General features: G+C 42.1%; 1 protein-coding gene across 3 annotated transcripts in view; it reads right to left on the bottom strand.

Moving 5' to 3' along the window:
* Nucleotides 1-4,093: 4,093 nt before the first annotated feature.
* Nucleotides 4,094-12,428, bottom strand: part of LOC102311338 (nuclear receptor ROR-alpha A) — a 186,344-nt gene continuing 178,009 nt past the window's right edge. For all 3 annotated transcript variants that reach the window (XM_005943498.2, XM_005943499.3, XM_005943503.3), the window contains 6 exons: nt 8,773-8,894; nt 8,256-8,388; nt 7,960-8,067; nt 6,307-6,417; nt 6,105-6,217; nt 4,094-5,263 (listed from right to left, as the gene is read on the bottom strand). In XM_005943498.2, coding sequence (XP_005943560.1) covers nt 5,099-5,263; nt 6,105-6,217; nt 6,307-6,417; nt 7,960-8,067; nt 8,256-8,388; nt 8,773-8,894 — 752 coding nt within the window. In that variant the 3' untranslated portion in view covers nt 4,094-5,098. The remainder of the gene's footprint in view (nt 5,264-6,104; nt 6,218-6,306; nt 6,418-7,959; nt 8,068-8,255; nt 8,389-8,772; nt 8,895-12,428) is intronic.

Below are 12,428 nucleotides of genomic sequence, written 5' to 3'. Positions count from 1 at the left end.
ATACAGATGTTTACACATACACACACATAGTGCCTTGTCTTAGAACCATTTTTGGGGGGTTATGGTGGGCGTTGCTTTGCTGTGATGTGTATTGTGTGAACTGTCTTCCCAATAAAAGGCAGCAAGCGGAGGCCGTCGCCGGGGTCATTTTGTGGTAGGATTCAGAGAATATTCAGGAATTAGAAAAAAGCATCAAATCCTTAGAAAAAGCCTACGCGTTCCACCAAGATCAGGAAACATTGAACAAAATACGCAAAACAAAACTAGAATTAAATGAGATAATTGATAAAAAAAAAAAAAAAAAACAGAATTCTTAGTAAAAAGACTATGCTTACAAAATTACGAACATGGTAATAAATCCGGTCAATTTTTAGCACACCAGCCAAAAATAAATAAAGAAAAAACAACTGTATGTGCTGTTCAAGATTCATCTGGGAACACAGTACCGTATATGACCCGAAACAAATAAACAACATTTTCAGGAATTTCTATAAAATGTTGTATTCACCACAAATAATGTGGAACATAAAATCAGCCTTTATGTGGATGATGTGTTACTTTTTCTCCAAAACTCACAAACCAATATCTCTGGGGTGATTGAATTGATAAACTCTTTTGCAAGAATATCAGATTACTCAATTAACTGGTCAAAATCTACAGTCCTCCCGATTAATTGCTCCTTCCATAATTCTTCTTCAACACTACCACAATCGGGAAATATAAAATATTTAGGTATTAATGTTTCTCCCAAGCTTGCAGATCTAACTAAATTAAACCATATCCCACTTTTAAAGAAGGTAGAAGGCGATCTGGCTAGATGGAAATGTCTACCCATATCACTCATGGGAAGGGTTGCCGCTATAAAAATGATGGTCTTACCAAAAATAAATTATTTATTCTCAATGATTCTCACTTCGGGGGTGGGGTGCCCTCAGCCTCTCGGCCTGGAGCTCGGTCACTCTGGCACAGCTGGTTGCCGGCGGAGCTCACGGGCACGTCACTGCAACCCCCCCTGGCTTTGGCTCCGCGGCTGCTGACTGACCCCTCATCTGGGGCTTTCCTCAGGTCTTTCTGGGATAGTGGCGCGGCTCCCCCTCTCTGTTGGTCTTCCTTGGCCTCTTGTGTTCTGGATGTCTGGAGTTTTGCTCACAGGTGTACACACGGGTGCTCACAAACACAAACTACACCCTTTTTGGCTCCTACCTCAAAGCACACTGTGCGCTGTCGATCTTACGTGCTGCACAGTAATGTTTAATATTTAGTATTTACTGTTATATTCACATATATCATCCTGATGTTGTTTATTATGTTGCTCTTTTTTTTCTTCTGCTTGTTTTCTCTTTTTTCTTTCTCAACAGGTGATCCAGGTGATTGATAGATGGATTTTTTGTCTGCTTATTTTGTTGTTTTTTGCCCTTTATCCCCGTCCCTCTTCCCCGCTGTTTTTCTTTCCCTCTTTCTTTTCCCCAGTCAAATCTGTCCTGTATTTAGCAAGTGGAAATGAAATAAACAATTAAAAAAAAAGGTGAATCAAATAGACCATTACGGCAAGGCTGGGACGGTCCATTTGGTAAAGTAAATCCGTTGGGCATCTTTCTTCACCTTTAGACGAAGAAAGAATTCTGATGGCAAAAGAGCCAAACGGGACAGGCAAAAAAAAAAAAAAAAGGATTCAGAGTGCTTTCTGAGACACCGGCTGGGGCCTCCCTTGCTAGCAAGTAAAAGATGTTCGTCTTGTTTTTGTCGTTAACGAGAATAAGTCTCTAAACTAGTGGGGCTTGTGGAAACACAGACCCAACACTATCTGTGACTTTCTCAAGTCTGAAGCCATGCGTTGTGTTTTTTTTTTATTAAGATTCAGAGGAGCTCACTTCCACAGTCTGGGACCTGTGACTGGTGTGTTTTTGCTGCCCAAGAGGCACAAAAACAACCAAACAGACGTTTGACAGCAAGTCTCATGGATTCATTCACTGTGACTTTCTTCTGTTCTGATGCTGCATGTGGGTAAAAATTCCACAAACAGGGGTGCACACACACACACACACACACACACACACACACACACACACACACACACACACTCTAGGCAGTGGAGAGACTGCCTTTAGTGCAACACATCCCTTTCTTCACACTGCATAGTTGTTGTTTCTTCCTATGAGGCAGGGTCAGTATTGCTCCTCAAAGCTTGTTTTTTGTAGTATTGCTCTTATTATGTTGAATTCTAATCATGTTAACATGATTTTTCTTTTGGAAATACAGGAGGGATAACACATGTTTAATTGTTTCTTTGTTTTTACTTTTGTAATCCTCTGTGTAATTTGTAAAGTGTGTCTGCTAATCTGAGTGGAGGCTTGCTGCATATTCTTGTTTTACAGGAAAGGGAAAAGTTTAAATGTTGCATTCTTTTTCCAGCATCTAACAGAGTAAAAAGCTTTTAAGCACACACAAAGTAAAATATACAGCTCAGTGTCACAGCCACCAGGTGGTGCTAAAGATTTACTGCTGTGAATATCTGCAGGAGGTGCCGGGACACATGCAACAGATGGGCAGCTGAGGAGGAGGAGGAGGCTGGATGAATGCGAGGGAGGATGGGGGTCACGGTGAAATCATAGAGACTGATTCTATGGCTGTTAAATCTCTGCTGCTGAAGGGAGGAGGACCTGTCGCATGGGTGTTTTAATTACACACAATTTACCGGATAAAAATCATTCGTTATATTGGGTAAAATTAATCAGCTGTCTTCATCATGTTTACTATTTAGTTTGTCTCCTTGGCTACAAGAAAAGACACAACATTAACATCTAAAACAGAGAACTTTGGGGATTTGATGCCTCAGAAGGGATGAGGCCTCAATATAATCTTGCTGACAGCACTGCACAGTAGTTTATTACTCATCAAATCAGATTTAAAAACAAAAAACAACTCATCTTCAGGTAAATTTAAAGAAATAGTGACTGATGAAGCAGAATCTGTATTTATCCTGTGTTATTTCATCAGCTCCACCCTGGGCCCTGCAGTGAAAGTTAGGACAGAGTTAATGACAGTCACAGAGGGCAGATACAACATGATGTGAAAGCTCTACAACTCTTCGACACGGCAGACAGCTTGTGCTAAAAATAACATAAAATAAAAGGTTTGCATACACAGGGGGCCACACATGTACACCAGAACACGGCACCCTGGTACAAAGGAGAAGAGCTCATCGAAAGTGTTGTGAACAACCACCGAGTTGCTTTGATGGCAGTACGAACATCATGGCACACAAACAGAACCAGATTTTGCACTGTATGCCTCATAGAGACTGGAAACGAACGCAGACTGGTCCCAGACCACTGCAGAAACAGGAACAGCTTTAATTTAACACATGGATTCATTTGAGTTTTCTTCCTTTCTCAGTTATTGATTTGATATTTCCTTAGTGGGCCTAATAGACTGTATATAAAAGATGGATGACTATCCATCGTTTTTGAACTTTTTTTTTTTTTGATGATGGATGTCACAATATTTGCTGAGTATGAGGTATGAGCTGATGGTAGCAAGCTTGGTTAGCAAGCTGCTATGAATGCAATGCACAGAAACACATGTGCTATCTGCTAGTTAGTAATAGACGTATAAATGACTATAATTTCACTCACCAAAAACAAAGCACAGAGCTTGTACAGTCTGCAACTCACAGCACCACATACCAGTTGTCACATAATTTCAATAAAGGCAGACAGCCATCAATTAAGCAGCCATGACAATAGGATATATTTAGGGCTGGATCATGTGACCCTGAGTCCTCCCTTAGTTATGCTGTCATAGGCATAGGCTGCTGGGGGATTCCCATGATGCACTGGGTGTTTCTTCAATGCATCATGGGACTTGTGTTAATAGACCTCTCTGCACTGAATCATACCTGTTATTAAGCTCTGGCTCTCTTCCACAGCATGTCTTTATCCTGTCTTCCTTCTCTTGCCCCAACCAATCACAGCAGATTGCCCCGTCCCTCGCTTAGCCTGGTTCTGCCGGAGGTTTCTTCCTGTTAAAAGGGAGTTTTTCCTTCCCACTGTCGCCAAAGTGCTTGCTCATAGGGGGTCATTTGATTGTTCGTTTTTTTCTCTGTATCTATTATTGTAGGGTCTACTGTACAATATAAAGCGCCTTGAAGCGACTTGTTTGGCGCTTTATAAATAAAATTGAATTGAATGACTTTAAGCTAAATGGATGAGTTAAAAAACTACAGATTCCAAAATAAATGTTTGTATTGTTTTGTAAGTTTGGCATTCCAACATAGGAGTCTGTATGCACCGACTCACTTTCAGAGCTAGCATCAAGTGGTGATTAAAGGAAATGCAGTTTTTGTCACTTTGGAACTGGAGATCACGGCTGTGGTGCTGTGCTATGTATCTGAGCAATGACTCATACAGTATTTTCAGTAAATAGCACTGAAAATGATGCAACTGATGTCACTGGATAAGTGTCAAGAGGACGTTGGGATTATTTGATCATTTTGCTAATATCAGCTGAGACTATGATCAATGTAACATAACATTTCCACAAAGTATCCAAAGTTGTAGAAGCAGCTGTGTGAATGTGGTGCTTTTCATATGCACTCACTCTCACAAAGGATAAGAACAATTTTACTTTGCAAATTAAAATTAGGAAATTATTTTTGCTACCTTTTAATCTTTTGATCATCAAGTAAAACTGTCTGTGGACAAGTCAATGGATCCAACATCATTCTCTCCAACAAACGCAGGAAACTCAAAGCTTTAACAATCAGGTAAACGAAACAAAAAACAAGTATCAGTGCGAGTACTGTTAGAGGTGAGTCTGATCCAGGTTCAGAAGCCTGGATACATGACGTGGGCTAATGAGACCACCTGACTCCTCAGAGCAAACTCACAGACATGAGAGGAGGACGAGGAGGAGGAAAAACAAACTGAGGAGAAGATGAACTCGGGTTTCTTTGTGTCTGTGTCAGGTGTCCAGGAGATGAAGTACAGCAGCTGCACAGTCGCCATCTTCGGCTGTGTGGGACGCCGCCCCGTCCGCAGTGTCTATGGAAACTGGGCGCAATCTGTCTGGATACACCGGCTTTGGTGCCAGTGACAGTTCAGTCGCTGTTCTGCAGGGTCAGTTCGAGGTCAGCACCGAACAGCTCCTTATAAAGAGGAGGGAAGTGCGATCGAACGATGTCCGGGTAAACGGCTCTGAACGTGCACAGCTTCTCAGTGTGTCGACTGCACAGCAAACGCAACGCTGACGCCTTACATCTGAGCTGATGGGAGAAATGAGAAGAAAGAGGCAAGGAAAGGGAGGAGACAAGGAAACAAGAATAGAAAAGAGGAGACAATAAAGAGAAATTAGGATAGAAGCGGAGAAGTGAAAAAAAGAAGAAGAAAAAGACGAAGAAAGGAAGTGGGAATAAATTAATGTTTAGCTCTTTAGAATAATGTGTAATGTGATCACAAAGAGTCTACCATACACAGTCTCATGAGTATTCTTACACCCTTAACTTCACTGGTGCTCAGTGGAGAAATATGAGTTATACAGTTGTACTTCCACACTTGTCCACAACAGGGCAGCAAAGAGCTATTTCTCCATTAGGCATGCCCTGCTAGATTATATTTACCATGTTTTTGGTTAGTTTTCTCTGCCAGCACATTATTATGATTTTTTGCATCTACAACCAACTCATTGGTGCAACAAAAGAATACTGATAACGACAACAACTTTCAGTTGTGCGTCAAACTGTTTCTGAGTTGACAAGTACATCGACAAGCACAATACAGTGCGTTCATTGCAGACATCACTGTGTATGTTTCTATAATTATGAATCTAACAGTCTGCTCAAAGACTTTAATCAAAATCATATTTAAATGTTTAGTTATCATTGTTATCTATTCATTTTCAAATAACTGTTTTACTAAAATGCTGAAAAAAATAGTTGAGCACTTTTTCGGATGTTAAGCTCGAACTTTTCAGAAAAGTCTGTGTGGCTCAAATTTGAGTATAATTTTTAGTTTAGTTCCCGTCTGCATGTTTACGCTCCATTCATGTACTCTGTGTGTTTGTGTGTGTCACACACACACACACAGGTTTGCATGCAGCACGGGTACCTTGTTCAGGACTTCGTCCTCTCTCTGGTTCTTCTGCAGCACATGTTGCAGAGCAAGCTGAGTCTTCTGCTGCAGCTTCTCCACCTGCAGCTTCTCCTGCAGCCACGACCGATCTAAACACACACACACACACACACACACAGTTATTTAACTCAACAAGTCAGTGTAGAACATCTGATCAGATGGTGAAGGAAGGACGTACCTGCAGAAAGCAGAATGAACGCTGAGAAGAGAGCAAGCTCGTCCTCTGATAGGTGCAGCGAGCACATGCTCTTAGCAAAGTCGAACACCGCCGTGATGAAATCATCACAGCCTGGGAGAACACGGAAAACACCGGAAACATGCTCAGTGACTTACAGAGGCCAACAGAAACGTCAGATTGCATCAGTAGCGTTGTAGAAAATGTAATTATCACATCAACACATATTTTATTATTTAAGACAATCCAACAGACAAGAACTGCGACATCATTCCTGTGCTTTTGTGATCGATGATCCAAAGAAGCAGCCAAACGTTCCCTGTTACTTTTTTTGGGGTGGCTTCTTTTCTGATGCATCTTGAGATGTTTGGAGTAGTTAAAAAATGTTAAAAAGATGCATCTTCAGTCAAAGAGAAGCACTAAAGAGAAGGAGGACATGTGATTTTGAGGCACGGTCTTCCTCTGTGGCAGGCTGCAAGTCAAAGCAGCTGCACGAGCGTTCAAACTTTAGTCTGAGAAAGAAAGAAAAGCAGGCATCTGATTCCACTCTGTTCAGAGGGCACACAGGAAAGGATGAAAAATCAAGAAGAAAACCTGATGGAAATGTGACATTACTTCCTGTATTACTCTGAGCAGTAACCCTGCTCAGAGTAATACAGGAAGTAATGTCATATTTCCATTGCTCAGGTCCCATGCTACACCAACTTTTCCACACATGAAAACCAGGAACCTGAACCAAACAAGCCACCTGGTCCACATGTGTCCAACCTTACAAACCCCTTTCATCAGTGAAAAACAAGGAAAGCACCAGCTTTTGCACACCTGAGGCTTTTTTCCAACTCTGTTTCTGCGTTACACGACCCCACCCGACTCTCAGGAATCAATACAGGAACAGATAAAGCTTCCAAGTACTAAGAGAAGCCTGTAGTGATGAAATTCCAAGAAAATATTTCCCCTGAAAGTTAGCACTGAATCTTGGTAGAGATAAAAGTTATTCACAAAGCGTCTGAGCCCTTAAGAGAGTTCCTGAAGTGAAAAACCGTTAGGAGGGGCTAGGGAGACTTTTAGGAGGCTTAAGAGTTTCTTTAGGAGAGGAAAAAATGGCAGAAGAACCAAGTGTAACAGTACTGGAGGAAGAAGAATATCTGCAGTGTTTAAACCTCAGAGGATGTTCCTTCTCCACCTGCAGACAGTTAGAGATGGAGGGGAGGTTGGAGAGACGGCTGACTTTTTGAACTATTCACTTGGTCTTGCTGTGAGGTGGCAGTGCTAACCACTGCACCTCCATGCCCACATTAGAAACTCTCTGAAAGGATTTTCAGACCTGTGAGCTGCACTGGCACTTATAAAATCCTCATATTTAGAAATAGAAGTAGTTTGAGTGACTGTGTCCAGTCAGCTGACTGTACCTGTAGAGTTTTGACACATCTCAGTTATAAGTAGATCCGACCAGACTTTCTACATTAGCAGATTATTATCAGCTGTTAGAAAGTAGCACTGCCCACACAAATATCTATACTTTTAATTCATACTTTTAATTTATTTTAACCCTAAATTTATAAATTTGGGGTTTTAATTTATAATTGGAGCTTATGTAGGGGTTTTATCGATGATAAAAACCCTATGACACCTCAGTAGAAAATGAACTCTGCTCACCTAAAGCTTTGAAGACTTCAGGACCTGCAAACTTCCCATCGAAGAAGACGGTGTTGTTCTGCGAGTCAAACACTCGGCACATTCGTAGTAAGACGACCTCCAGAGAGCCTGGCAGAGAAAACGAGGAGATGCTGAGGACACACAAACTGAGAGGAAAGGCTCCTCCAGCTGAAAACACCCGGGGCATTAAATCTACTTGCTGAGATTTCCTTATCTGGATTATTGCGACGTCGTTGTTGTGCTTTTCACAAGTTTAAAAAAAGCGAAATGAAAATGAATCCAATCTGTGCTCTCACCAGCTTTCAGCAGTACGATCTGGTCATTCTGGCACAGATCCATGAAGCCGTCGATGCGTTTAGCAAACTCCACCACATACTGAATGGCCTCTGTGATCTTCACAGCACAGAGCTGCCACATCACCTCCTGAGGCTGCGCACACCAGAGCAGCAAGAGTTTAACAAGCTCAACAAAAGAGAATTAAGAATTTGTCAAAGTAGAACATCTAACCGTCTCTAGAAAATATAAATGGGCTTAAAATAAAAAAAAATATTACTGGAGCAAAGTATTACTGCTTCCCCTAGATGTAGGTCAAAGAATCCAGTTCAGATGTGTTTTGGATGTTTTCTGCGTGGAGTTAAGAACATGCTAAATTATTTTATATCTAAAGGGACCGCAGCAGGATTCTCCAGGGGGACCTAAATAAAGGTACTGAGGAGACAAATGGATAAACTACCCCGCTTATCCTGCTGCCACCATCACCTGACGCTAGGCTTTTGGCTTTACGGATTCATGGGTGGACATATTGAAGCACACCTTGCTCTGGTAGCTTTCCACCTCATCCTGAAGGAAGCTCTGCCAGCTCATCTGCTGCAGCTCCTCCCTGAGGTACTGACATGTCTCCAGGTGAGACTTGGAGACGATCTGGGCCAAGTAATCTGAAACAAAGCAAACGCAGTAGCTGAACGTAAAGCTGCTCACAAATTTTAGGCCTACTCGGATTCCTGCAAAGTCACGGGAGACTCGAGTGTGAGAGACAACAAGTCTAAAAGAAAAGTCTGGAAACCTGTAAACAAGACACGATCAACCTCTGACAAGGTCAAGTTTTACATTTCTCACTCAGAAAGGACTTTTGGTTTTTAGAGTTTACAAATATATCAACACAATGAGGAAGAACTCGAGCCTCTTTTCCATTAGCACCTCCTCATTCCAACTCGCATGGACTCTAATTTTGGTCCTTTTCCATTATGATTGAATACCACCTCACTGTGGGTGGGGTTGTTACAGCAAGGCCCGTGACATCATCATAACACAAGGTGATGGTATACCTGCTGCTCAGCTGTTGTCAGACTCTGGGTAAAGGAAGTTTGTATGCAGCCACTTCCCTCGTTGGTGGGTTTGATTCTTGTGAAGGAGTGGCTCTCATGACTACAGTGATGTCACTGGCTGGTCAATCAGCAGTATGCACCCTGCGGAAGTCGCATTTTCAGCTCAGCATACTTGGAGCTCCAGACAAGAAGGCTCCAAAAAAGTACCCTGTACCAGGTATTACCGCCTAATGGAAAACCCTAAAAGCCGAGTTGAGCAGGGTAGGTGACAGATGCGTGACGGAAACAGAATTCCAGCAAAAAGGAATTTTATGCTTTGACTGGAGTATATTTTCAGTCAAAAGACCAGGCACCATCTCTGAGTGCCTGAATTCAAAATCCTGCTCCTCACATACAAGGTCTTAAATAATCAGGCCCCATCTTATCTTAATGACCTTGTAGTACCATATCACCCTATTAGAGCACTTCGCTCTCGCTCTGCAGGCCTACTTGTTGTTCCTAGAGTATTTAAAAGTAGAATGGGAGGGAGAGCCTTCAGTTTTCAGGCCCCTCTTCTGTGGAACCAGCTTCCAGTTTGGATCCAGGAGACAGACACTATCTCTACTTTTAAGATTAGGCTTAAAACTTTCCTTTTTGCTAAAGCATATAGTTAGTGCTGGACCAGGTGACCCTGAATCCTCCCTTAGTTATGCTGCAATAGACGTAGGCTGCTGGGGATTCCCATGATGCATTGAGTTTTTCCTTTCCAGTCACCTTTCTCACTCACTATGTATTAATAGACCTCTCTGCACTGAATCATACTTGTTATTAATCTCTGTCTCTCTTCCACAGCATGTCTTTATCCTGTCTTCCTTCTCTCACCCCAACTGGTCGCAGCAGATGGCCCCGCCCCTCCCTGAGCCTGGTTCTGCCGGAGGTTTCTTCCTGTTAAAAGGGAGTTTTTCCTTCCCACTGTCGTCAAAGTGCTTGCTCATAGGGGGTCATATGATTGTTGGGTTTTTCTCTGTATCTATGAAGCGCCTTGAGGCGACTTTTGTTGTGATTTGGCGCTATATAAATAAAATTGAATTGAAATGCATTGAATTGAGTGCAGTTCCCAGTTTTCCTTAATTCCATGGGTGGCAGGAGCATAAACGAATACGCTGTAGCGAGGCGCACAATAACTTTAAGAAGCTGTCACGTACAATATTTTACATCAGATTAGTCTCAATATTGGATCCTAGCAAGTGCCATTGCTCTGATATGTTGCCATGTCAAGCGGCCTCAGACAGTGTGCTTCGAAAAGGTAACCTCGCCCAGCAGCATAACTAGGCTCAGGGTTGGGTTTCATTTTAACCACATCGCATGAAGCATGAGAGTGTGAAAGGGGAGAAAATTCTATAAAAAGTTGAGATTGTCACCAAAAACCAACCCTACTCCCAGACCAGTGGTTCTCTCAGGACAGGAAAAAACATTTTCACCCCCATCTAAACAAACAATGACAGAAAAGCCAAGCTGCAACTTTATTTACATGATAAACTCATTCACAATGAATCTTACAGTCATTTCTGTTTTAAATAAACAACTTTTATTTCAAACAACTATTTAACTTTTGTCACTAGACCAGCGGTCCCCAACCCCCGGGTCATGGACCGGTACCAGTCCGTGAGTCGTTTGGTACCGTGAAGCGAGAGTTGAGGCGCGGGTGTGAAATTGATGATTTTCAGGGTTTTTATCGTTAACTGGGTTTCCCTGGGTCTTTCCCGTGTTGTAGTTGTGTGTCTTATTTTGAAAGAAATATTTATGCATCATCATAGCGACCAGCAAGCATTAAAGGGCATAGAGGATGTTACTCTCAGTGTTGTTGGTGCATCTCAGGAGGACGCTGCTAATAAAGTTACACAATTACACAGAGAATTTGCATTTATTATTATATTTACAAAACACCACAGTTTTTGTCTCGGTCGTATCATTTTATTTTGTTTTATTTATCTGCGACACCTTAATAGCCAGTCCATGCAAACAGTGTCTGACATTAAACCGGTCTGTGGATTTTAGGTTGGGGACCGCTGCACACGACTGCTTCATTCGTCCGCAGCACATCTTCAAAAAAGCAACCAGTTAAACAGAACGTGAACGCCAAACATGGAAAACTAAAGTCCAGTCTTAGTCTTATAAAAAAAGAAATCTAGAAACTTGTGAGCAGAGATGAAAAATACATAATTTAGTGAGAGTTTAATATTATTCACTGTTAGTGGCTGCAGTCAGCTTGTGTTTGACTGCAGAGCTGTGGCGGGGCGTGGTCTGCAGCGTGGCTGCAGGGGAGGCGGACCCACCTGAGCGGCATCCCCAATCACGCCTCGCCGGCTTAAAACAGAATGAACTGGGTCCTGTTGTTGTTGTTGATGATGATGACGTGTGTATACTGTAGCCGCGTGTGTAAGTTGACAGCCGCAATAAAGAAGTGCGAACACGTGGTCACTCGTGCCCCAGTCCTGGGTTTCAGCACCACTGCAAACGATGCACGACAGACCCGACCACATGTTCGCACTTTTCACTACACTTCTTTATTGCGGCTGTCAACTTACGCACGCAGAAGCGCATATTATTTTTAACGTAACTGCCACAAATTTCTTTGTTCCGCCATAAACATGATTCGATGTTAAACATTAGTTCTGCATGACTTCTCTGCCAGGAAACTTGTGCCCCACCTGTCAGAGCGGCACACACTTTGGAAACCACTGAGATAACATGAAGAGTGAAACTGTTTATGATAGTAGCCCAGCCCGTCTTTAACTGTGACCAAAATGAAGGCCAGTCCATGTTTAAGTGATGATAATTCCAATCACAAACCTCCTTCTACATCAAGCCAACACTAATATCCTGAACTCCCAGCTGTATGTTGAACATTTTACTGTAAAATCTAAAACTGTTGACAAAATGTTTGTGAATGCAACTCAAACCCAGAATAAACACACGTACAGACTGTCCCGCTGTGCTGTTGCTTATCGTAAGCACAAATAAAACAACACTAGAAACCAAAACAACTCAATACACGGTAAAAAAAACAAAAAAAAAAAAACAAAAAAAAAACACAGTCACATAACAAAGACTCACACTGGATGAGGGTGGGGGTTATTACAATAAAGAGTGAATCACAAAATC

The sequence above is a fragment of the Haplochromis burtoni genome, unplaced genomic scaffold (genome assembly GCF_018398535.1).
Source record: "Haplochromis burtoni strain Fernald_Lab_line unplaced genomic scaffold, NCSU_Asbu1 Contig_365, whole genome shotgun sequence".
Lineage (NCBI taxonomy): Eukaryota > Metazoa > Chordata > Actinopteri > Cichliformes > Cichlidae > Haplochromis > Haplochromis burtoni.
The sequence above is the reverse complement of the archived record's forward strand: the minus strand, read 5'-3'. Positions and strand labels throughout refer to the sequence as shown.